Source organism: Cylas formicarius, unplaced genomic scaffold, assembly GCF_029955315.1.
Source record: "Cylas formicarius isolate icCylForm1 unplaced genomic scaffold, icCylForm1.1 PGA_scaffold_2__14_contigs__length_35257938, whole genome shotgun sequence".
In the NCBI taxonomy this organism is placed as follows: domain Eukaryota; kingdom Metazoa; phylum Arthropoda; class Insecta; order Coleoptera; family Brentidae; genus Cylas; species Cylas formicarius.
In genome coordinates this window covers 25,842,733-25,870,266 of record NW_026844319.1, presented here as the reverse complement: position 1 = coordinate 25,870,266, position 27,534 = coordinate 25,842,733, and the positions used below count along the sequence as shown (strand labels likewise).

Sequence of the window (27,534 nt, the reverse complement as noted above, 5' to 3'; positions counted from 1 at the left end):
AAAAAATTCGATTACACCCGCAGATCGGTCGGTGGCCAAAACCGCGACACCGGTGTCTCAAAATAGTCCGCCGAACCCGATTTCGTGCCCCCACTATACGAATCCGTTCCCGAATCGCAGCGGGAGAGTCCCGGGACGCTCATTCTTCGCTCGCAATTCGTATTCGACCGACGTCTTGAAAGATATCGGGGATGATGACTTGATCTTTGTAGCTTACCAGAGCCGCAGAGCAGGCAACGACGACGACAGACTTTGATCCGTCAGATTTTTTTAGCGTTCTTATTTTTTTTCTCGAGACTAGCGCTCACACGTGTGGTGATTTATTGTGTGTTATTAGTGCTAATTTTTAATTTATTTGAAATTTTTCTCATCGATCTTGTGCGAAATATATAAGTGGTGACGAAATGAATCGACAACAGCAACAACAACAGGCGCAGCAATCGCAGCAGCAACACCAGCAAACGGTGACGCAACAGCAACAGCAACAACGGGTGACAAGAACAGAGCAACATGTCACAAGACAGGTCACCGGTCATATGACAGGTTAGGACTCATTGAAATTTTTCGCATTCGCTTGTCAGCTCGCCCGTCACTCGCTTGGGGCTGTTCTGCTAACTCCCGAAACACGTCATCATCACGAACGGATGTTGGGAGAAGAACTCCAAGTGATGAGAAATTTCCGATTCTCTAAGCTTGTCGGCTGAAAGTTTTTACGTAGTTCGCTGTTGCTTGCTGACGTTCATCCGATACCGCTAGATCTGCAATCTAGGTAGAGTTTAAACAAAATCTATCTACATTCGATGAACTGTAAAATATTGCATAAGTAGGTTTGTTGACAAGTCCAAAGCTCCTTGGCAATGGATAAACAATCGTCACATCTACTGAAATCCTCTCTTTTGGGCCACTTAACCGAGCTTGACTGATTCTACAAATACAAATGAACAGATAATTCAAAACATCTAAATTTATCTAACTTATGATTTGTTTCAACTGTATAATATCAACTCATAGTTTTTATAAACGACCAAAGCGATTATATATACGTTGGAGTATGTAATTTTGCTACCCCCACCTCAATAGTAAAAAACAAAAGGACCAAATGCAGCATTACGATTCGAGAAACGACACTAGCAAACTTAGAAATATGTCTTTTAGCAAAAATTGCAATTAATTCCAGGAAACAACGAAAATTGCGAAACATTTCGCCATCGTTTTATAAGAGATCATCACCAATTTTGGTTTTTATGAATATTTAATAACAAACGTCTGAAATCACACACAACACACAATCCGTTTGGAGTTATTTCCAGCGTGTACGATATTTCAAGCCGGGATAATTTTGCCAGCATTCAAATCCGTTAAAATGAAAAACTCCAGTTGGACGTAATCCAAATGGCGCGGGCAAATATTGTGCGACCATTTTTTATAGTGATTTTTCTTGCCGACGTTCTATTTCGGGAATTGGGGTAAATAAAACGCATTCGGAAGGAGCATAAAATTTCGACAAACACTTCGTTGCCGCATTCTGACGATTTTCAAAGTATATTTTTATTCGAAAACTTACAAAGTCTGATATTTTTGAAAATTGCGAAAAAATGGCACCACTTGTGCAACGGTATTTTAGGATTGGAAATTGGCTACGTATGGAAGTCGCCTTAACCGTATACAGGGTGTTTAGAAAGCATGCATGATTCTAGAGCTCATTTTAAGAAAAATAGTCCCAATAAACTCTATCTGGAAACGCCTTGTTTATAACATGCAAGGTGTCAATATATGTGGTTTTAAAATCGGGAACGCTCATAGAAGCTCAATATTTGACCATATTAGAGATATCTAATATATGAAAGTGATTTTAGGGACCAAGTATCTAGTAGACAATTAACTCTTGCATTTTGAAATTTTTCGTCTTTCCCCTATTTTCCGAGTTAAGTTAAATTAAAAACCGTGCTTTCTATTTTTATTAGAACTTTTCTTCTTAAAATTACTTTAAATATTGCGGTGTATGTTTCAAACACCTTGTATAAATAAGAAGAAACCGAATTTCTTCTCGTTTTTACGAACGAAGTGTAGACGGCCGTAGAGGATAAGCGTGTCGGACTTTTTATCCGAATCAATTATATTTACAACACTTATAATTGTGTTTATGGATGTGTTACAGATTAACGGCACATGCCACTGAAGCTCCCAAGTCGTACTCGTTTGCATGCGTATTTTTAGAAATTCTTGGCACTGGCGCTTTTACGTTTATAACCGATTGCTAATTATTTCTCACATCCACGAATTTCTGCGATTCAATGTGACGCTCGCGTTGTATTTTCACAACAAAAAATGCGGAGGCGGTGCAATATTCGGGGCGTTGCTAACCAAAACAAATTGTATTCTGCTATTTTTTATACAATTTGTTATTCTTAGATTTTTAGTTTTATTTATGTTAATATATTTAAAAATTTACAATGAGCAGTACATAGAAAAGATTGCATTTTCTAACTCTTTGAGAAAATGCAACCATGCAGTTGAAAAAATACCTCTAGTTTTAGTGGACTAGAAATTTATTTATTTTTTTATTTTATTTATTTTTTGCAAAATTGTTCAGATAAAACTCGTCCGTTGCTATTTTAGACTCGCTTTCACTTTCAAAAGAAATGAATACGTTGCCATTTTGCTGCATAACTTGGCCTGCTACTAAAATCTAGGTGAACTAACAAATATCACAGCTTTACCCAATATTTATATATTTATATAAATATATTAATTTTTACCATTATCGGAGATGGGCATAAAAGGAGGCAATTATCTTTTATTTTTACGTAAAATATTGTAAGAAAGACTGCTACTTTTTTATGGGAAAAAATTTATTAAAAAAATGTAGCTGGAATATCCAAATTTTAGCGCAGCAGCAGTGCGAACTGCATTAGCAATTTTTTTTTTGATGCGTTTATGCAAACCTTTATTTTTGAGTAGACCTTAAATATTCAATTTGCACTTAGGAACGCCATCCCAATGTCAATTGTCTTGGTCATCGACCTATAAACATCCCGAAAGATTGGTAATACCTCGCGATTGAAACAATTCCATATCAAGTGTCATTTAAAAAACGCACGCGGGTAGCGTACCTAAAAAAAAGGCACAGAATAGAAAGCCAAACGATTCGGAGGACGGAGCGTAAAAAAATTAAGTGGACCGAAGCAAGAACGTACCGTCCCGACGGCTAGCGTCGACAATTTTAGACGTCTTGGATCGCGTTTCAGGCCACCATTTTAGGAGCAACTATTTTTAATGCACCAATCCGATACGTGGCAATACGGCAATCCCATCGCATTGCTTTGGATTTCGAAAGTGAATCACTTTTTCGATCGATTACATTTTTGAGAATCGAACGACATTTCAAATTTTTTTGATGTATGAATAATAATTATATTTATTCTCACTCGACCGAAAATGAATTTCAAAAAATGAACCGACGGACACTCCATTAATGCTATTATTTAATCTAGCAGCTGTTCGTTGATGAGGATATCATAAAAAGAACGAAACCTATTGTTATTTATGCCTATTGTGGATTCCCATATATTTGCTTGATTACCGAGTACCGAATATTCCAAATCGGGAACGCAGTTCATACAACTTGGAAGCAGATGTTTGGACATTTAAGGATGTCGCATCCAAGGGACTAGTCCTTCAAACTAAATAAGAACTAAAAGCTCAGATTTTCACGAAATTATATATTTTGGCATGACAATTGTTTCTACAACACCGTGTCTTTATTATAAACGTAACAATTGTCATGTAAAAATATATAATTTCGTGAAAATCTGAACTTTTAGTGCTTATTTACTTTGATAAATGGATTTTCATCAAGTAAAAGCCACCTCAGTTCAATTTAAGAACTAGTCCTTAATTTTCCTCTGTTGCCGGATAGCCTTTAGCCGATTTAGCAAACGGCTTGACTTACAACTCCCGTTTCTTAAAGCTGACTTGTCATTCAACCGACTCACACTTTGTCCTATTTTAAAGCACCTGTGAGTGCCATTATGTAAGTCTCGAAGAGTCAATGGCACCTCTCCTCTGAAAAATAAGCACCCAATCATCTACAAATTTAGTCAGATTGCAGTCTTTATAGCGGAATCATCCCAGATAACTTGCAAAATGCTGGTTTTGATTTTAAGAATTAACTTAGTTATGGTGGTGCTTATAATAACACATTTAAAATTGTAACCCATTATACCATTAAAACCACTATATGAGATCTTAAAGGCACTTTTTTTTTTAGTTCAAGGAGGTCAGCTAACCCAGGAGCAACTCCAACAAATTCCGGGTTTCGGCCCAAATGCTCAACCACCTGTGTTCGAGAAGGTGTTTAGCAATGCGAGATTCGCCCAAGGAGGTGTGGCCGCGTTCGAAGGACGAATCACCGGCAAACCACAACCTACGGTCTCGTGGACTAGAAATGGAGCACCACTCCTTAATTCCCAGAAGCATCGACTTAGTTACAACGAATCGACTGGAGATGTTACACTCCAGATACACCAAATTGGTCCGGGAGACGAGGGCGAATACATATGCACTGCCAAAAACCAATACGGAGAGGCGGTGTGTTCCGTCTACATATCCCCTGAGGGAATGCAGATGCCCCAGAGGTTTTCGCAGAGTCAATTCGAGAAAACCACGACCTACTCAAATGGTACCGTAATCACGGAAGACTTCAAAATAGACACATTTGAATATAGGTAACACTATTTAAAAAAAAAGAAATAGTGCAAACTCTAAATAGAATTTCATTACAGGTTACTTAGAGAAGTATCCTTCCGCGAATCCATTACCAGGAGATCTACATACGAAAAAGACTCGCAGATATCGACAACAGTTGAACGGTCTCTCGGCCCACCGGCTCCTCCTCAAATTTCCCAAAAACCACGCAATTCAAAATTGCTCGAAGGGTCTGATGCAGTGTTTACGTCGAAGCTATCCGCCAACCCCCGTCCCAGGTTGACCTGGTTCAAAAACGGGCAGCGGATAGTGGAATCTCAAAAATATGAAAGCAGCTTCTCGAACAATCAGGCTTCGTTGAGGGTCAAGCAGGTTTCGTCTGACGATTCGGGCCATTACACTTTGCTGGCGGAAAACCCTCAAGGTTGCGTTGTATCGTCGGCGTACCTCGCCATTGAACCAGTAACCACCCAAGAAGGTTTGATCCATGAGTCGTCATTCAAATCTCAACAAACCGAAGTTGAAACTACCGATACTAGCAAAACACTCGCGCCAAACTTCGTTAGAGTTTGCGGAGACAGAGATATAACCGAAGGAAAGATGACCCGTTTTGACTGCCGAGTAACCGGTAGGCCTTACCCGGAAGTTACGTGGTACATCAACGGAAAACAAGTCACCGATGACCACAACCACAAAATCTTGGTCAACGAATCCGGCAACCACGCCTTAATGATTACGTCGGTGAGTCGAAACGACTCCGGCGTGGTGACGTGTGTCGCAAAGAATAAAACCGGCGAAACATCTTTCCAATGCAATTTGAACGTTATCGAAAAAGAACAAGTAGTTGCCCCGAAGTTTGTCGAAAGGTGAGCTCTTCCTGAGTTACTAGTTGCTATTTGACACTACTGCGTTTTTCAGATTTACCACCGTCAATGTACGTGAAGGAGAACCGGTCCTATTGAACGCTCGTGCTGTTGGTACACCCATTCCGCGCATTAGCTGGCAAAAGGACGGAGTTCCTTTGCAATCAAGCCCGGATGTTCGCATTGCCATAGACGGAGGCGCTACTTCGCTAGATATACCGAGAGCTAAGGTTTCGGATGCGGCTTGGTACCAATGTACCGCCCAAAACGTTGCGGGCTCAACCGCAACCCGAGCGAGACTATTCGTCGAAACACCACAAGGACCTACTCCCGAACCCAGACGCCTGCACTTGCCAAGACCTACAAAAGTCATCGAACCTGAGTACGTAATCACTTGCTTGCACTGCAAAAACACTCAATAAGGCAATACGTTCATGTTACAGACCCGAACCTGGCCCGGAAGTGATCTACCTCCGCCATGTGGAAAGATCAAGGCCACATCCAGTTCCCGGCGAAGAAGATCGTATTTATCCCCCACCTAGATTCATCATCCCGTTACAAGACGCAATTCAATTCGAAGGTGGCAAGGTTCACTTCGAGGCCAGGATTGAACCAGTCGGCGACCCGACCATGGTTGTTGAGTGGTTCTTGAATGGAAGACCAATGGCAGCCAGTAAGTAAAGCGGTTCAAAATATTGCGCGATATTAACAAAGTACTTTTGAAATTTGCAGGTTCTAGAGCAACTTCGATATTCCGCTTTGGCTTTATTGCTCTAGATTTAATTAGCTTAACCCTTAACGATGCCGGCGAATATGTGTGTCGTGTAAGGAGCGCAACAGGATGCGTAGAATCTCGTGCAAATCTTATCGTTAAAGCCAGAGAATCTATAGAGAAAACCAGTCAACACCCAGACAGTTTGCAATACATTCAACACTTGGAAGATTATTCCAAGTAAGTACTCAAATTTGAATCTCAATCTTCAACTTTTCTATGACGTGCGCATTTAGATATCAACGTCAAGAAAGCCTGGAAGAGAAAACAAATCAGAAACCTCATTTCATCCGTCCACTCCAGGATCTTGGAGAGCTCCAGGAAGGCAGAAATGCGCACTTTGAGGCGCAACTGACTCCTGTCAGTGATCCAACCATGAAAGTAAGATAATGCTTCTACTATACTTGGACTTAACTAATCCGTCGTCTCTCAGGTGGAGTGGTACAAAGATGGTCGACCGATTACGGCCAGCTCCAGGATCTCGACGATCTTCAACTTCGGCTACGTGTCTCTCAACATAATGCACCTACGGGCCGAAGATGCAGGATCCTACACCGTGAGAGCTGTGAATCATTTAGGTGAAGCGATTAGTACCGCTACTGTCCAGGTGTTCAGCAAGTAAGCATTTTAGTATTAAGTACGATCACGTCAAGTGGACCCCCCATTTACCACTTGGTCATAAAAATTTAATCTATATATATTTTTTATGAGCACTTATGATGGAAAATTGATCCCCCAAACGATTTTTTAAAATTTTGATTTTAACAACATTGTTTTTATAATGAATATTTTAAGAACTTTTAATTAAAAAATTGATTAAAAATCAACCGTAAGAGATAAATTTATGAACGACTTAAAATTATTTGTTTATTTTCGTATTATTAACTAACTTTTAAGTAAACAAATGAAGATTTAACTGATTTCTTGGTAAAAAAAAAATTGTTTTTTTATATCGGTCACATGCTTTATCCATTTAAGTTTAAGATTCCGGAAGAAAATTTCACTGTTCGTCATCAGTTTAAATAAAATGAATTTATTTATGACAGCGCGCCGGGCGTCGCACTGCCGAGGGTCTCGTGATAATTTAAAATAATAATACAAAATATTATTATAAAACCAATTTTATTATTATTTATGCTATTTTATTATAATTATTATTAATAATTTTTTTTAACAATGTTATAAAGAATACTATCAATTTTTTTTATTATTTTTACCAAACAGCGTAAATTTAGAAAAAAACAATCAACTTTAAATTTTTAAAACTGTTATGGTCTATACTTATTTTTTCTAGGTCATTTAGCGAATTACGGTTTTTAAATTTACTAGTCAACACTCCATCTTTAGTTAACGAAAGAAAAACCGCTGCGTTACGATTTTCATTTGTTTTTCGCGTATCCTAGTAAATAACAAAATCATTGTAGAAGTCATTCCTTTCTATTCGTGACATAAGCTTATACGCAAAGCATGAAATAATTATTAAAAATAAAAGCTGAAGTGTTGTTGAGTTGTTTTTTTAGTTAATATTTTAGTATTATAATTTTTAATTGTAATAATAATATTTTCTGTGATTTACAATGGGCCGAGTGAACTATGAAATTATGTGATTAAAAATTAGTTTTAATTATTATTTAAATCTAATTTTGCCAATTTAGTTAATCATGAAAATGATTTTGGTGTTGATGCTAATTGGACTTTTCTCGCTACATCTCATGGCAAAGGAGCGTGTGATGGCTTAGCAGGGAGTGTATAAAGACAAGCTTATCGTGATAGTCTCCAACGGGATAAAAAACACCCACATAACAACCCCACTTTCCTTTTTTCAGTGAGCCCAAAGGTCTTTTAAAAAAATACCAACCACGATTCGAACGCTTAACTAAAATAAAAAATACACGCCAATTTCATTATTACAAACCAGTGGAAAATTTTTCACTAGAATGCAGCCTGGTGAAGAGGATGAAAAAGTATTTATTTAAAAAAAAAGGTTTTTAAAAAAAAAAAATAAATTGCGACAAATTTATAATTTAATTATTTAAGCTTGTGTTTTCTATTCAGTATGTTAATATTGTTACAAAATAAAATGTTATTAATAATAATTATAATAAAATAACATAAATAATAATAAAATTTGTTTTATAATAATATTTTGTATTATTATTTTAAATTATCACTGATAAAACCTTCAATGCAGTTCGAGACGCTCGGCAGCGCGGCGCTTCCACAGCGCTCGGCGGCCGGCGCGCTGTTATAAATAAGTTCATTTTGTTTAAACTAATGACGAGCAGTGAAATTTTCTTCCGCAATCTTAAACTTAAATGTGTAAATCATGTGACCGATAAAAAAAAACATGATTTTTTTTACCAAGAAATCAGTTAAATTTTCATTTGTTAACTTAAAAGTTAGTTAACAATACGAAAATTAACAAATAATTTTAATTCGTTAATATATATTTCATAAATTTACCTCTTACGGTTGATTTTTAATCCATTTTTTAACTAAAAGTGCTTAAAATTTTCATTATAAAACAATGTTGTTAAAATCAAAATTCTAAAAAATCGTTTGAGGGATCAATTTTACATCATAAGTACTTATAAAAAATATATATAGATTCATTTTTTATGATCAAGTGGTAAATGGGGGTCCACTTGATGTGATCTTACTCTGTTGTTAAAACCTACGGAAATTTCACTCTGTTTCATTAACTAGATTGACGGTGACTGGTGATTTGGGAATCCCAGAACAGCAACGCTATATCGAAAAAGTCGAGGAACTAGAAGCTTGGCAACAGCAGCAACATCAGAAATACGTCGTAGAAAGCCCAGAAAGTATGGCTCCGCCAGAATTCAAGACACCGATTAAAGATCAACTTGGAATTCGCGAAGGTGGTTTCGCACATTTCGAAGCGAGATTAGAACCCGTAGGAGATGCAACTCTTAAAGTCGAATGGCTTAAAGATGGGCGCCCGGTAGAAGCCAGCTCTAGAATTACAAGTTTCTTTAACTTTGGTTATGTAGCTTTAACGATTAAGGAAGTTACCATTCACGATGTCGGTAACTACACGTGTCGCGCGTTCAATGCATTGGGAGAGGCGACTACGACGGCACAATTAAGTGTTGTGAGTAAAAAAGATATAATATTCGACTCGCAGCACCCCGGAGGATTAGAAAAAATCCAGCACTTGGAAGACACGAGTCGATATTTAAGGAAGGAACAAGAAGAAATTGAAGTTACGCAGAAACCCCGGTTTTTGGGACCACTGAAAGGTACGAACAAAATTGTCGAAGGACAGAGAGCACATTTTGAGGCTCGAGTCGAACCACAAAGTGATATGACTTTGAAAATCGAATGGTATTTCAACGGAAGACCCATTCAACCTGCAAACCGAATTCAAACCTACCACGATTTTGGGTATGTCGCTCTTGACATCCTCAGCGTTAGAGAAGAGGACGCAGGAACTTACACGGTGGTAGCTAGAAACGCTTTGGGTGAAGCACAAGTATCTGCTAGCATGGTAGTCGAAAGTAAGTATTTAAGTGCTTTGTGATAATGCACAATATCAATATATCCGATTTTTGTTGCAGCTCGAGCAAGTATCGACACAAGAAGTATGCACAAAGGTGCGTTCGACAAAACTCAGCACCTAGAACAATCCAAGTTTGTTGAACCCCAATACCACATAGAAGAAATTTCAAAATCGAAACCAATATTCGTGGTACCGCTTTCCGACCCGCAGCCTTGCCAGGAAGGCAGAAACATCCACTTAGAATGCCGCCTGGAACCGATGGGCGATCCGACCATGCGCGTGGAGTGGTATTGTAACGGAAAACCAGTAACCGTTGGATCTAGGTTTAGAACCTACAACGATTTCGGGTTTGTAGCCCTTGACATCATCCACGCTACAGCTCAAGATTCAGGGGAATATACTGTTCGTGCCGTCAATCATTTAGGCTCAGCCCATACCTCCGCTTGCGTAAGAGTTATCGCGAAATCGGATATTATTACCGAGAGTCAGCACGAACAATCTTTGGAACAAATTCAAATGCTCGAAGATTCTTCCCGATACAGGAAACACATCGAAGAAGACGTTACCGTGTTGCAAGCCCCACAATTTACCAGACCTCTGCATAATATTGAAACCGTCGAAGGTACCAACGTGCATATGGAATGCCGTCTTCAACCTGTGGGTGACTCATCTATGAAAGTCGAGTGGTTCTGCAATGGACGCCCGGTTAAAACGGGTCATCGGTTCAGACCGGCCTACGACTTTGACTACGTCGCACTGGATTTACTCAGCGTATATCCTGAAGATTCTGGAATTTATACTTGCCAGGCACGAAACCAACTTGGAGAAGCAGTTACTTCGTGCAGCGTCAGAGTCATTGCAAAAAAAGACTTATTGTTCGATAGCCAGCATCCTGCAGGATTAGAGAAAATACAACACCTAGAAGATGCTTCCCGGTATAAGCGCACGGAATATGTGGACGAACAGGTCACCGTGAAACCCAGATTTGTTACCAAACCCAAGAACTTAGAGAACATGGTTGAAGGTCAGCACGCCCATTTCGAATGCAAAATAGAGCCGGTGACTGATTCCAATTTAAAAGTGGAATGGTTTAAAAATGGAAGGCCGGTAACCGTTGGGCATAGATTTCGTCCAATACACGACTTTGGTTACGTAGCACTTGACGTAGTAGATCTGATAGCCGAAGATTCTGGCATTTACACCTGCCGGGCAACCAACTTGATAGGTGTAGATGAAACTACTTGCGCCCTAAAGGTAAGACAAACCGGCCAGATTATTACCAGCACCCAGAACGATACTAGCTTGCAACAAATTCAACACCTTGAAGACCGCTCGAAATATCAAAGGCGAGAAGAAATCGAGGAAACTACCAAACAGGCGCCAATATTCACGACTTCCTTAAAAAATATAGATATTAAGGAAGGGCAACGCGCTCATTTTGAATGTCGGTTGATCCCCGTATCCGATACCACAATGAAGGTGGAATGGCTACATAACGGCCAACCATTAAAGTCAGGATCCAGATTTACTGAAACAAACAGCTTCGGCTTCGTCGCTCTCGACATATTATACACCTACCCTGAAGATGCCGGCACCTATACATGCCGTGCCACAAACGCACTCGGGGAAGCCGTTACCTCTGCCGTATGCAATGTTCAATCGAAAAAGTCGATTTATCTGGAATCAGTACACGAAGGCGCTTTGGAAAGACTATCGGAGTTGGAGGACTCGTCCAGATACCAACGCAAAGAAGTTCACGAAGAAACGATCAGTCAAGTGCCAGTATTCACCATGCCAATTAAAGACTTAAGAGTCGCTGAAAATCAAGCAGCTCACTTCGAAGCTAGATTGATTCCAGTAGGAGATTCGAGGCTAAAAGTGGAGTGGTTACGTAATGGAGTGTCGATCCAAGCTTGTAAGTTCTTAAAATACTGATATTTTTGTCGCTCAATACCAGCCGTCTATTTTTAGCGAATCGTATAACTACCATGCATGACTTCGGGTACGTAGCTCTAAATATGAAGTATGTCAATCCAGAAGATTCTGGTACATACACATGTCGTGCGGTAAATGACCTCGGCGAAGCAGTGACGTCTGCAGTACTCTACGTTCAATGTGAGTAAATTACATACCATCATTACCATGGCGTACCTAAAATACATTTTTCATTCAGCTAAGGCATCTTTACAACTTGAATCTCAACACGAGGGAGCATTGCAAAAGCTGCGCCAGCTCGAAGATTCCAGCCGATACCAGCGCAAGGAGGAACAAGAACTAGAGGTCACGCAAAGTCCATTCTTCTCCACTCAACTCAACGGACCTGCTGAACTGATCGAAGGTCAAAGCGCGCACTACGAATGCCGAATCGAGCCCTATCCTGACTCCAACTTGAAAGTGGAATGGTTCCATAACGGAAAGCCTTTGACAACCGGCCACAGATTCCGCACAGCCTACGATTTTGGATTTGCCAGCCTGGACGTGCTTACTGCATATGCTGAAGATTCTGGAGAATATACATGCCGTGCGACCAATCGCATCGGGCAAGCTCAGTCCTCTGTACAGACCAGCGTTAAATGTATGTATTAATTTTCAAGTGTCGATGTTATGTTATTAATATTCTCTTTTTGTAGCAAAATCATCAATTATTCGTGATACACAGCACGAAGGGGCCCTGCAAAAGATTCAATACCTCGAGGATGACTCTAAATACAGGAAGGTGGCGCAAGATGAAGCTATTCTGTTAGAAAAACCGAAATTCGGAAGAGGGCTTAAAACCATCGAAAACCTCCCTGAAGGTGCCAGTGCCCATTTGGAAGCGACTCTAACGCCGGTTAATGATCCCACAATGAGAGTAGAGTGGTTCTGCAACGGAAGACCCATTCAGACAGGTCACCGATTTAAAACGACCTACGATTTTGGATACGTGGCTTTAGATATTTTGTACGCTTATGCAGAAGATTCGGGAGTGTACATGTGTAGAGCAAGAAACGTTGCTGGGGAAGCGGTGACAACTGCAAATGTATCGGTGGTCGCCAAGTCTGGACTTTACTTGGATACAATGGACGAACAAAGATTAAAGAAAATCAGAGATCTCGAGTCATACGAAAGACCCAAAAAAGAAGAAATCGAACCAGTGGCGCAAAAACCTGTATTCCTGACACCCCTCATAAGCTTAGATAATCTAAAAGAAGGTGAACATGCCCATCTGGAGTGTCGCGTAGAACCGATAAACGATGCCAACCTAAAAATTGAATGGTACGTTAACGGCGTAAAACTCCGCGCTGGACATAGGTTCAGAACAACCCATGACTTCGGATACGTGGCGCTTGACGTCTTGTACGCTTACCCTGAAGATAGCGGTACCTATATGTGTAAAGCTACAAATCTCGTTGGCGAAGCAGTTAACACTTGCACCATTAAAGTTGGTGGAAGGAGCAGTATTTTGCTTGATACTCAACACCCAGAAGGTTTACAAAAAATTCGAGAACTGGAAGCTCAAGGACATCCTACTAGACTAGAAATTGACGAACCCGTACCTACCCCTCCCAGATTTATTACCGAACTGCGAGGCACTACTGAAATCTATGAGGGCCAGACCGCTCATTTTGAAGCCCAAGTCGAACCTATCCATGATTCGAATTTGAGAATCGAATTCTACCATAACGGTAAACCGTTGCCGTCTGGAAACAGGTTCCATATAACCTTCGATTTTGGATACATTGCACTTGACGTAACGCACGCCGTACCCGAAGATGCTGGTGAATATTCTGTTAAAGCAATCAATAATCTTGGACAATGCGTTTCGTCTATCAATTTAAGAGTAATTGCTAGAGACAGCATTATAACAGAGTCGCAGAGACCAGAAGGTTTAGATAAAATCAGGCAGCTGGAGGAACACCAGGCGTATAAACGCCCAGAAGCAGAGGACCAGGTCACGAGGCAAAGACCAGTGTTTACTCAGCCACTTCAAAATATTGACTTTATTAATGAAGGGCAAACAGCTCACTTCGAATGTAGACTGATTCCAGTTGGTGACCCAACACTTAAAGTGGAATGGTTTAGAAATGAGAAACCATTGGAAGACAGCTCGCGTATAACCAAAGTACATGACTTCGGTTACGTCTCCCTGGACATCAAACAGATCAGAGAAGAAGATGAAGGCATTTATCTCTGTAGAGCTTCCAATCCACTGGGAGAAGCTGTAACGACTGCATCTATGAAAATTAGAAGTAAGTATTAAAAAGTATCCTGTTTGACTTTGAAGCATTGTGTTTCACTTTCAGCCAAAGCCAGCATCCAGCTGGATACTCAACATCCAGAAGCTCAACGCAAAATCGCCCAACTAGAGCAGCCACTGGCGCCAAGGCCAGAAGAACCGGAAAGAATATTTGAAAAACCCATATTTACTCAACTTTTAACTGGACCGACAGAGCTCTGGGAAGGTCAACACGCTCATTTTGAAGCTAGAGTTGTACCTGTGGGTGATGCGAGCTTGCGATTTGAATGGTACATCAACGGAGTAGAACTAAAACTTGGGTCACGGTTTAAAGTTACTCATGATTTCGGTTTTGTTACTTTGGATGTTATGTCCACGGTGCCTAATGACTCCGGGGTTTACACTTGTAAAGCCATCAATAAATCCGGTGAAGCGGTTTCGTCCATATCGATGAAGGTTAAATCGAGATCGAATATCGTCGGAGAACCTCTACAACCTGAAGCTTGGGAGAAGATCAGATTAAAGGAAGCTGAAATGAACAAAGTCCCTGAAATGTTCATCGATACAACTCCTCAGCAACCTCCAGTATTTACGACACATCTTAAGAGTTATGACAATTTAAGTGAAGGACAACACGTTTATTTAGAAGCTCAAGTAGAACCACGTGCGGATCCAAATCTCAGGATCGAATGGTTCAAAAACGGAATTTCTTTATCAACTGGTACTAGGCTCCGTAGCACCTTTGATTTTGGATTAGTCACCCTATCCATTAATGGGCTAAGAGGAGATGATTCTGCAATTTACACATGCAAAGCGACCAACAAATTAGGAGAAGCGATCTCCACATCCTCACTTAAAATTCAAGACAAACACTGGCTTTTGGGTCAGACTCTACATCCGGAAGCTATTCCTAAAATTGAAGCTCTCGAAAGGCCACAAGAAGGTCGTCCGGAACAACCCGAACCGACTTATGAAATTCCAATGTTCATCTCCCACCTGAACAATGTCGAATGTATTGAAGGCGACAATGTGCACTTTGAGTGCAATGTTGAACCATCTAAGGACCCGACAATGAAGATCGAATGGTTTATTAACAACAAACCTTTGACCAGCGGAGCAAAATATAAGAGCACTTATGATTTCGGATATGTGGCGTTAGATATTACTCACGCTTATGAAGAAGATTCTGGAGTATATACATGCAAAGCATCGAATAGCAAGGGTTCCGTTACTACGTCGGGTTCCTTACGGTGCACGGGCAAAAAGAGCATTTATTATGATACGCAACACCCTCAAGGAAAGGCTGGATTGGATGCCGTTGAAGAAGTAGATCAGGCATTTGCGGCTAAATCCCGACCAAAAGATTACGCCCCAGATAAGGAATATCCCAAACCAGTATGGACAGTACCACTGAATCCAGAATTCACGGTGCTAGAAAGTAAACCTCTTCATTTAGAAGGATCCGTTGAACCAAAAGAAGATCCTAACCTAAAAATAGAATGGTTCTTTAACGGAAAATCATTGGATCACGCATCGAGGTTCAAGCTCACTAGCGACTTTGGTTTTGTTACACTAGACCTAACTGATGTATACGAAAGGGACCAAGGAGTGTACACAGCAAAAGCTTCAAATAAAGCAGGAGAAGCTTTTACATCCACCACTATTTATTGCACCAGCAAAGCCAACCTCATCGAACGAACACAACATCCTAAAGGGCAAGAGGGTCTGGAAAAGATACAAGATCTTGAAGATTCTTTGCATAGACCCGAAATGCCTTTAGCAGAAGGAGAAGAGGGACATGCGCCTGTATTTACATCCGAATTTACCAACTTAACCAATCTCAGCGAAGGTGAAATTGCTCACTTTGAAGCAGGTTTGACACCTATCGGAGACCAAACCATGGTGGTAGAGTGGTTCTATAATGGAAAAACAATTGAAGCTTCTCACAGATTTAGAACAGTTCATGCCTTTGGTATGGTAGTTCTGGAAGTGTTAGGAGTGAAAATTGAAGATTCTGGCACTTTCACATGCAAAGCAACTAATAAATGGGGCGTGGCTGAACAAAGCGTTACTTTAGAATGTGTAGACAAGACATCTGGTCAGAAACCCAGATTCACTACACACATACAGGATATTGTCGGATTGCGTGACGGTCAATCTGCTCATTTCGAATGCACCCTCGTACCCGTTAATGATCCGAATCTTAAAGTGGAATGGTATCACAATGGACAGCCGCTATTACAGTCATCCCGTATAAAATCGGTTTCTGATTTTGGCTTCGTTGTATTAGATATATCTTACATCCAAGACCAGGATTCCGGAGAATACGTTTGCAGAGCACATAACAAATACGGTGAAGATTTCACCAGGGCTACGATATCTGCCCATGGAAAAGGGGGAGTATTTTCAGAAAGCTTGCAACCCGAATCACTTGCTAAAATTCGCGAACTTGAAAGCCTCCAAGGGCAACAAGCTCAGGCGCCGCTAACTCCCGTAACGGAACCTCCGAAATTTATCACTCAAATTCAAGACGTCACAAAACTTGTAGAGGGACAAAGCGCTCACTTCGAAGCTCGCCTTACGCCGGTCACAGATCCAGACTTGGTGGTTGAATGGTATTATAATGGAAAGAAGCTTCCCCATGGCCATCGATATCGCACATTCCACGATTTCGGAATTGTTATTTTGGATATTTTATACTGTTACGAGGAAAATTCCGGAACATACGAATGTAGAGCTTATAATAAATATGGACAGGACTCGACCAAAGCTACACTTAAATGTGTCTCGAAGGCGAATTTAATCTTGGACTCGCAACTCCCGCGGGTAAGTTCATTTGAAAAATCAAAATTGGTTCATTTTTTTAATCATTTCCCTTGCAGGGCATGGAGGGTGGATTAGAAAAAATCCAGACTTTGGAAGACTCCATGGTGCGCACTAAAGAAGAACGCGAAGAGGTGACCAAGGGTAGAGCTCCAGTATTCACAGTCCCCTTATCCAACATTGACAGTTTGCGAGAAGGCGAAAGCGCTCACTTCGAGGCAAGACTTATTCCAACCGATGATTCGAAACTTAAAGTTGAATGGTTCTGGAATGGAAAGCCATTGAGAACTGGCTCCCGGTTCAGAACATTCTGCGACTTTGGTTTCGTAATATTAGAAATTTCGCCCGTATATCCGGAAGACTCTGTCGAATACTCTTGCCGCGCTACTAACGAATACGGCGAAGCTGTCACCACTGCTTCCATGAAAGTATCCGGAAAACGCAGCATTATATTGGAGTCGCAATTACCAAAAGGAATGGAAGGCACGATTGATAAAATTGCCGAACTTGAAGGTTTAGGTGTAGCACCTTCCCAGTTAACCCCTGAAGATGACAGCGGCAAGCCGCCCGAATTTATCACAACCCCGTCGGATTTGATTTTGGGAGAAAATTCCCTGGCACACTTTGAATGCAGACTAACACCAGTCAACGATCAGAGTATGAGAGTGGAGTGGTATCATAATGGAAAACCGCTTTGGTCCGGTTCCCGAATCAAAACAATAAACGACTTTGGTTTTGTAATCCTCGAAGTAGCTGGTGTATACCAAAGAGACTCTGGTCTGTACACGTGTAAAGCAACGAATCGCCATGGCGAGGCCAGCGTTTCTTGTACTTTACAAGTGAAAGGTCGTCAAGGAATCATTCTCGAACCTCAGTTGCCATCGAACTTCCGAAGTGGCACTCAGAGCATCCAGAAGCTTGAGGAAAATCTGTACAAAAAGGAAGAAATTACAGTGGAAGATGAAAAACCTAATCCGCCGAGGTTCATTGTCGAAATTAAAGACAATGTTGACGTACCCGAAGGTAACCCGATTCACTTCGACTGCAGAGTTGAACCTAAAAACGATTCGTCAATGAGAATTGAATGGTTCCATAATGGTAAACCTCTAGCTACTGGATCCAGGGTCCACCAAATAAACGATTTTGGGTTCATTTCACTTGACATCGATTACACCTATACCAGAGATGCAGGAGAATATCTCTGCAAAGCCACTAATAAGTGGGGTTACGCTGTTACTAAAGCCAAAGTGACTTCGAAATCGAAGAGAACTATCGATTTCGAAAGTCAATTACCTTCCGGTATGAGTGCTGATAAACTAAAGGAACTTGAAAAGGGTCCAGTATCTGCTCCTCCTCAAGAAGATAAAACATTTGGGCCTCCGAAATTTATTACTCAAATTACGTCTGTTACCGTTGAAGAGTCAGAGTCCGTTAGGTTCGAGTGTAGGGTAGAACCAAGAGACGATCCCAAACTAAGAATTGAATGGTATAGAAACGGAAAACTCTTACCATCAGGTCACCGCTACCGCACAGTTTATGATATGGGATTTGTATCACTGGACATTTTGTACGTCTACGCGGAAGATTCCGGTGAATACGTTTGCAGAGCTGTCAATGACCACGGCGAAGACTTCACCAAAGCTAACATTTCGTGTAAGAAGCTACCCAATATTATTCTGCAAAATCAAGTACCTAAAGGCATGAAAAAATCCGAGGCGCTTATGCAAATGGAAGCCGCTATTAAGAAATACACTTCGGAAGTATACCTAACCGAAGATGACTTATACGACGTGGACAAGAAACAACCTCCGAGATTTGTAACGCAAATCCAGAACCAAACCGAATTGGTAGAACGTCAAACAAGTAAATTCGAATGTCAATTAGCACCCGTAGGGGATCCCAACATGAAAGTGGAGTGGTTCCTTAATGGCAAACCGTTACCACATAGTAAGTTTTCGTTTTCTCGTGACGTTTTCGTTTGATGGACTAACCTTCTTTTTCAGAAAACCGATTTACCCCTATATACGATTTTGGTTATGTGGCTATGAATTTCGGCTGGGTATATCCGGAAGACAGCGGTGAATACCTTTGCCGCGCAACCAACTTGTACGGCATGGACGAGACCAGAGCTGTCATTCAAGTAGCTGGTAAGCCCGGAATCATTTACGACTCTCAGCTTCCGAAAGGTATGAAGAGTATCGAAAGAATCAGAGAGTTAGAAGCAGCGTGGCAAGTGTAAGTAAATTACTATCTAATTAATTCAGTAATCATTGAGATGAATCACCTGTAAAGGGTTCCCGAGGAAGCAGAGGAAGAATCCAAACCTCGCTCGGCACCAGTGTTCGTCAGCAAACCCGAAGCGGTAACCGTAGAAGAAGGGGAATGGGCGAGATTTTGTTGCAGGGTAACCGGGTTCCCCAAACCTAGAGTGATGTGGCTGATCAACGGTCACACCGTCGTTAGCGGTTCTCGTTACCGATTGACCTACGACGGAATGTACCATTTGGATATCCCAAAAACCCGTCAATATGATACGGGCAAAGTTGAAGTGGTCGCGAGAAGTTCCGTAGGCGAAGCCATAGCGGAAACGGAACTGAAAATCATTCCGAGACACGACGATTACAGAGGAGTTCTAAAGAATTCACCTAGACGTAAGTTGGTACCCATTCGAACACTGAGTTTAATTCGTGACTTACACAAACATTGTTCGAACGTAAAATTTTATTTTATATTATATATTTTATAACGTACGTAATTGTTTATGTAAGTCACTTCCGGGGTCGTACAATAATACTTTACACAATGCACAATTTTTTACAAGCAAGCCATAGCACAAACTTAAACGCTCTAACACAATTCGACACGTTCCAAACATACCCTTTTTTCCATCCACTCCGATCCCTAAGGCCATCACAGTCGTGCTTCGAGCCATTTTATCAACGGAAGTTTTTCATGCTTTCTGCAAAAAAGGAGTTTTCACACAGGTACGCATTATTTGTCGTCGTTATATGTTAGTTGTGCATGCTTATTTTTCCATTAGTTCGCTGGATTAGAATAACGAAGTCCACTTATCTAAACGTTTAAAAGAAATGCGAATAAAATCGTGCACTCGATCGGTTTTTGTCAGAGAACTATTTTTTGGATGTGCATCTTGTGTACTGTACCGCGCGCTATTGCTGTACTTTCATGACCACCCGCAGCCACTGACGTTTGTCTTTCTTTAGCGTGGTACGACCTAGAACTGGCTGAATACCAAAAAGAGCGTCACGAAACCGAACTTGAACGAGTATTCGACGAACGTAACACAACTCTGCGGGAATCGGGACTCCACGTCACGGGAGTGCACGTGCAGCCCAAAGAATTTAAAGAACCTGAAACCGAATGGCAAAGAAACGTGAAATCCAAGAGAAGCGATGAGGACTATTACAACAGGCTTCAGGAACTCGAAAACGAACAAGTAATCAAAGAGATTAAACTCCGCGAAGCTTCTCACCAGTACACCATCCCCGGAGAGAAAATTGTTAGCAGTTCTTTGACTAAAGGAATGGCACATCAGTATCAAGAAAACTTGTAAGTATTGCGCTCCTAAAACTTAGGAATTACCTGTCACTTTTCAAAACATAATTTAACTTTAGCAATACAACAAGTCTGTGCCATATAATTATTTTTCCAATACAAATTGAAGTTACGTCCAATAAGTGTCTATATAACCAAAACTGTTTTTTATTTGGAAGCCCTGTATATTATTTCATAAAAAGTCTTTTTACGCTAATCGTTACTGCGTCGCGCCAACGCTGCATCTTTTGTTTAATTATGACAGTTGTTACATAAAAAAAAATACCAAATTGAAAATAGGGCCAGCGAATATATTATATAAAAATATACACCTGTTTATTGACTAGGAATATTGTGCTATTGCATTTTCCATAATGGCATATAATTATTTTTCTATTTTTTATTTGGAAATCAATGTATATTATTTCATAGAAAGTCTTTGTATGCTAATCGTCACTTAGTTAAGTGTTTTTTCTGAAATAATTACCAACATTAATATTGCATTATCCCTAGCGTAAAAAAGTGTTTAAATTGTTTTTGGGCTCATAATTTTATTTTTATTGAAATCTCGGATTTAGTCAATTATTTCACCATTACATTTCGTATTAACATGTAACGAAAGAATTGAACTTAATGCGTTGCTGTAGACTTTTCACGTTCAGGTAATATTTATTTTGTTTTTAATCTTTTGTGATATTTTGGCGCAGTTTCAAAATTTTTAGTATTATTTTCGTAAAAATGTGTATACCTCAAAAAATACTAAATTTAGGTACGCTTAATAAAATTGAAAGAAAATTAATAGTAGTAGTTAATGGAAGTATAATGTACAGTGTGATTTGTCTAAACCTTGTATAAACAATTGGTACTAACTTCAGGACAAGTATAGGATAAATGACTGAACCACAAAATTGTTGGCATAACATTATTACAACTGTTGGGAACGGCGTCAAAAATATAGGGTATTAAATACAGGACATTTTTGACCTCACATCCGAAACATTCAGTATAGACCATAACAACTCCGCATTGGGTGATTGAGTATATTATGCCATAACACACAGGGTGTCCAATTAAAAAATACATGTTTGATTTGCCACATATTTATGATTCACTCTGTATATTTAAAAATAATTTAAAATTATTTCTTTTAAAAGTTCCCTTAAAAATAAATAATCAACAATATTATATGTATACGAAATGATTTAACCTTCTCACGCTGAAAAACAATTAATGAAAAACTCCTGTTTTTAACTACCTAAAATTAAATGGAGACTATGAATAACATACCATTGGTAAACACAGATTTTAGTTTGAATACCCCGCAACTCAAGAAAGAAATCGTCACATCAATTGTTTTTTCTTTTATTTCAGGGAACAAAAGCCTGAAATCCCACAGCTACAACCAATTCCGAGACTACCGAAAGCGGATGCTGCGAAACCGGTGCCACACAAAGATCAAGTGACCTTGAGAAAAACCGACAAGAGCAAAGAAGAAATCCAAACGGAATACGAAATAGACAGTAAACGGGGCGCTTATCCACCGGGACCTACCGAATCGGGAGTTCACGGCAGGGAAGTTTACGTCACCAAGCAGAAACAAACGCAGAAGGAGAGGCAAGGCGATCTGGAAATCACTCGCAACATAACCTCCACGGAAACTACCGACGTGGAACACAAAGCGAAGACGCAGGAAAGAGTAGTTCAGGGGCAGGTGTTGCCTACTACACCTCCGGTGTTTACTAAAAAGATCCAGCCGTGCAGAGCGTTCGAGAACGATTCGGCTAGGTTCGAGGTCGAGTTCGATGGTGAACCGCTTCCGAAAGTAACATGGTTTAGAGAAGACTTTCCCATTACAAGCTCTCCAGACTTGAAGATTTATACCTTCAGCACCAAATCTATTCTGGTTCTAAGGCAAGTGTTCATGGAGGATTCTGGAGTATTTAGTGTCATAGCGGAGAATAGAGGAGGTACGGCTAAATGTAGCGCCAATTTAGTGGTTCAAGAGAGAAGGAGACAAGGTAGAGGGGGAGTGATCCCACCAAGCTTTAATACCACAATCCAAAGCGCGTCCCCGAATGTCGGACAACTCGTGAGATTCGATGCCAGAATCAATGGCACCAAGCCTATCGACGTCTACTGGCTCAAGAACGGAAAGAAAATTACGTCCGATATACGCTACAAAACTCTCGAGGAAGACGACCTCTATACGTTGTTGATCATTGAAGTCGCACCCGAAGACACTGGAAAGTACGAATGCGTCGCTATCAATTCCGGCGGTGAAGCCAGATGCGAAGCTGACTGTACCGTCGTTGCCCCGTCGGCGCCTCAGAAACCTTCAAAACCGACAACCCCGGGTTCAGAAAAGGCCCCGACTATCGTGGAACCTTTAAAAGACCAGACCATCAGAGAAGGACAGGCCGTAGCCTTTCGATGCAAAATCACCGGCAAACCGACACCTACAGTGAAATGGATGAAAGCTGACAAAATCATAAAACCGTCGAGGTACTTCCAGATGAGCAAGGAAGGTGACTTTTGTACGTTGAGGATATCGGAGGCATTCCCCGAAGACGAAGGTGTTTACAAATGTGTTGCCGAGAATCCCGCAGGCACCGTCACTGCGCAAGCTAAATTGATAGTGTTGGCACCGGAATCGCAAGAAGTGGCTCCCTCTTTGACACCAATGAGAGACGTCGTTGTACCCGAAGGAAGCCCCGCTCAATTCAAGACTACCATTTCGGGAAAACCCAAGCCAACAATTCAGTGGTTAAGAGACGGCTTCCTTATACCCGAGTCACCAGATTTTCAGGTAATTCCAGTTTTTTATCAACACCATTGAAAAGAATTTAAAATCAACTTTCTTTAATAGTCCAAACTTTCTGACGCTTGTAGAGACATTTTCGAGCTATTGGAATATCTCAAACTTTTAGGAAATTCGAATCGCCTATTATGGCTACCTTTTAGAATTATTTTCATTATTATACAGGTTGTCCTACTAACCAAAAGCGCTAAGGTGTGAAAGTTTTGTTCTTCAAATATTTATTATAGCGTGTTTGATCTTTGGTAAAATTGAACCTAATTTTAATGTTTCATATACTCAATTAAGGCATTTTACAGTAAATATTAAAAAAATACAATGTGTAATAGACAATATTTTATACCCTAGTTATAATAACTAGTTATAAGAAATCAAGTTTTTTTGACATAACTTAAATCTTCGCACCTTATGTTCATTCTATTGTTCGAATTTTAGCATGATTTAAAACTAATTGTGAAAACGAACTAAAAGTAAAATTTGTTGAAATTCGGCTAGTAATGTCCACAAGATTCAATATTATGGTTATTTTTCACCATTTTTTAATTCATTTTCTTATTTGATTTAGAAAACTAGACGCCATTGGCATCCATAAATATTTATTTAGTGACGTTTGCTGCTAGGAATATTTCTGTTTTACCTCAAAATCCGTAAACACACTGGATTACCTCACGCTTCCCCTCACCTGAGTCCCCACAAAAACTAGAGAATGACGTCATTTGGTGACCCAGTTTCCAAAGCGCATATCAGCGCTCTCTTTTCAATTCATTTTAATCCGTATAGCTGTGTTCTGTTCTTGTTCACATAGCAGTGATTTCAATATATAATATACAGGGTTAATTTCGTAACCAGTATTTATAAAATCCAAAGTATTTACCATAATAATAAGCAACAAGTGGTCTATTTTTTGTCCACCTTATTCCTTCCGATTAAATACTAAGTTTAAGTACTAACCAAATATTTATAACGAAAAAAAGGCTGGCGTTTTTTTTAACTCTAAATACACGTACAAGTCTTGTTTAACTAAAACAAACATTCTATATATAACAATTTTATTTGAAAAATAATAGAACAATGGACGTACAAGATTCTCAAATTTTATTACTAAAATACATCCATGGTTAATGCATTTGAAAGGTCCTCCTGTGCTCGAAACAATAGCTTCCTTTTTATCAATAGGAGTGTCTTTGCTAGAATTTGCTTTAACGAAGTTTCTATTTTATGAAGTTTATCGTCTTGATACTCCATGTCCACACTATTTTACATACAATAAAATATGAGTTTACTACCAAACTACAGGTAGTTTATTACAATAATAAATATAATGGTAACTATAAATGACTATAAATATAGTTCTGGGCAGACAATTGAGATATTATTTATTCTAAGATCAAGTCAATAAAAACTTGTGTAAAAGTAAGAATAATATGAAAATCGACAAATTTTAAAATATATTGTTATTTAAAAAAGTCCACGATACTAATTGCTGGAATTTGTAATCTTTTACGTTTTCCAGTCGATCATCCTTACATTATAGGCTTGCCTCGAGCTTTTTAAATGTATATCCTGCCATGTTTTGTCACAATTATATATTTTTCAATTGCCCAAGTTTTCGTTAAAGGTAATTCTTGTTCTCCACAATTTCTTTTTACCCAAGAGTGGAATGAAATTATCCTTCTTCATTTCAGACATCATTTCCAGACATTATACCTATCCGTCTACATTTTAAACTCCATATCTTGACCATCATCATAGGTACTATGAAATTAATTTATACGCCTATGGAATCTAAGACCACTACATTTTACAATTCCATAATTTATAACCTCTCGCATCAACAAATCGAGCTTAAATAATCAAATAATCTAATCAAATAAAAAAAAACTGAAACAAATGGACGGGTTCTATCACCCGGTACAGCATGAATAAGACTGGATAATCATAATAATATTCTGTCGATTTATTTTTGGCTTTCATATCGCCTACCGCTGTTTGGGAGTCTGGGTAATTCAAACATCTGCTGGTGATGTTTAAATTGGTCGCATTTTTTATTACATCGTATCTACCAAAATAACTAAAACCGAGCAAGGTAAATCGACACCTATTTTGAAAAGAAAAACTACATGGGCCGTGTTTTATGCCACGTGTTCTTGTTTCAGATGATCCAAGAAGGGAACAACGCCATCTTGTTGATATCCACCACATACGAAGAAGATTCGGGCTTGTTCACCTGCAGGGCCACGTCTTCGGCTGGTCAAGTAGAACAGTCCGCCAAACTAATCGTCAAAAGTAAGAAATAAATTCTGCAGTTTTCTTGTAAACAAAAAATCGAAGGGGTGCCGTTTTTGCGATGCCCGAAATATTTTTGATATCGATTTTTGACCGATTCACGCGCATTTTTATTGTAGATTCGTAGTTACCACACAGCTTCGTCGCTGTCTTAACCACTATTTTTTTTCTCGGTCGAAAAACGGCACCTCGATAAATTGCTGAAGTGTTTTTGGTGGCGGAAAAATTTTGTAAAGACAAATTGTTTGGGTTCCAAGTGGTTTAATTTTAGGATTGAACGAGAAGCTTTTGGCACTAAACAAATGCTAAACAGCTAGTTGTTTATTTAATTTTATGTCTATAGAACTGTATGTTGAATATTGATGCAAAATTTGTTTAATAAATCGCTATTGTTAAAAAACTACTGCGTTTATCGTGTCACATACCTAAGAACTCGAAGTTTTTGACATAAATATTACTATGCAGAGTTCAAATGCGCTTCAATTAGGCGGCTCCGTTTCACAGAGAACGTTATTGTGTTTAAAAATAAAAATTGAGTCACATAAAAAAATGACAAGATCCATTTGTTATTCATCTTAAAAAAACGCGCTTGTTCAGTAATTTGGTTTTGGCAAAGGTTGACTTGGCGAGCGACAAAGTATTTGTTTCTTGAAATTGCGCCCGGATAATTTCTAAGCATTAATACGTCGATACAATCGTTTCGTTTTAATCCATCAACAGCTTTTTAACGTGAATATTTAAATTAACATACGTTGAAATCTCGTAATAATCCGTAACAACGACTTTTTACCCCTGGATCCCTGAAAAAATCTTAATAGTTGCGGTCTGTAAATTAAAGCAAAACTTTTACATTTTTTGATTTAATTTTATTAAAGATTTTCCAAATAAAATTGTGTAGAAACATTTTTCAAATACTTTTGAGTTATTCTTTTTAATAGTGCATAATTTCATCAATTAATTCATCACTAAACTTTGTACAATATACACAGTGTTTCGATATAAGATGCTTAGGGGCCTGAATCCTGATCTTAAAACTAATTTCATATTAACTTTTGCAGAACAAATTAAATTAACTTTGTAAACATTTCCAAGAAATCTGGCATACTACAGCTACTTTTTAATATAGAAGATTTTTTCATTTTTTTAATCATGGACATCTGTACAGAATGTAGACTAGAATTTTTTTGCAAAAAAATGTATACTTCCCTGCTTTTCCGGAAGATAAATATTATGCTAAGTTCTAATTCATTTTAGGTCAAATTTGAGTTTTTGACTTTTTGTCGGTCCGATTTCCAATGAAAATACGAGTTCTTAAACGTAAAGGAATCAAAATTATTTTTATTTATGTCATAATGAGTTAAGATGTTTATTTGAGATTTTCTCATAAAATCAGCTGAAAATTCACCTATTTTTTAGTTCGCCCAATAAAGAAAGGAAATAAGGAAATTTTCTGCATTTGATTTGTGTTCTTTAATTTCAAAGCTAAGCCTAAATAAATATATTCTTCAAATTAAAATTAAAAGGAGCAAGAGATGAGTATAAGGAAACTTTGACAACATGGGTTCAAAGTTTTAGTAAAATTGGAAAATAAGGCTGTACAGTGATATTTAAAAAACCTTATAAAATGGTATTTCTATAACCACAAGATCTCACTTCGTATACACTCTATACACGTTTCATCCAAACCCTAGTGCCAGGTCAGTTTTCTGCGAAACAATTGCTAAAAATGGCGGCAATCAATTTTCAATTCGTCTCTAAAAATGTGGCAATACCAGATGGTTCACCATTCACTTTGAATCAATCTTTCTTTTCAAATGAATCAGCCTTATCGAAAATTTACCATGTTAATGACAATTATGTGTAACATAAGCGTTTCCTAAAAATAAAAAAAATGAAACCGACTACCGGCATGATTTGTACGCGATGAACCGTTGACCCAATTCGCGAAAACACATTTATCGAAAAACGCGAGTC

General features: G+C 39.2%; 1 protein-coding gene across 11 annotated transcripts in view; it reads left to right on the top strand.

Annotated features, from left to right (window-relative positions):
* Positions 1-27,534, top strand: part of LOC132698049 (titin-like) — a 206,587-nt gene that overhangs the window by 108,657 nt on the left and 70,396 nt on the right. For 10 of the 11 annotated variants that reach the window (XM_060663890.1, XM_060663888.1, XM_060663894.1 and 7 more), the window contains 19 exons: positions 4,271-4,727; positions 4,785-5,573; positions 5,626-5,952; positions 6,014-6,243; positions 6,303-6,522; positions 6,579-6,723; positions 6,776-6,960; positions 9,049-9,863; positions 9,924-11,780; positions 11,837-11,980; positions 12,039-12,440; positions 12,496-14,094; positions 14,149-16,907; positions 16,964-18,851; positions 18,908-19,139; positions 19,197-19,555; positions 20,129-20,474; positions 21,831-23,265; positions 25,431-25,560. In XM_060663890.1, coding sequence (XP_060519873.1) covers positions 4,271-4,727; positions 4,785-5,573; positions 5,626-5,952; positions 6,014-6,243; positions 6,303-6,522; positions 6,579-6,723; positions 6,776-6,960; positions 9,049-9,863; positions 9,924-11,780; positions 11,837-11,980; positions 12,039-12,440; positions 12,496-14,094; positions 14,149-16,907; positions 16,964-18,851; positions 18,908-19,139; positions 19,197-19,555; positions 20,129-20,474; positions 21,831-23,265; positions 25,431-25,560 — 14,319 coding nt within the window. Of the gene's footprint in view, positions 1-153; positions 544-4,270; positions 4,728-4,784; positions 5,574-5,625; positions 5,953-6,013; positions 6,244-6,302; positions 6,523-6,578; positions 6,724-6,775; positions 6,961-9,048; positions 9,864-9,923; positions 11,781-11,836; positions 11,981-12,038; positions 12,441-12,495; positions 14,095-14,148; positions 16,908-16,963; positions 18,852-18,907; positions 19,140-19,196; positions 19,556-20,128; positions 20,475-21,830; positions 23,266-25,430; positions 25,561-27,534 lie in introns of those variants that run through there. The other variant, XM_060663895.1, reaches the window with a different exon arrangement.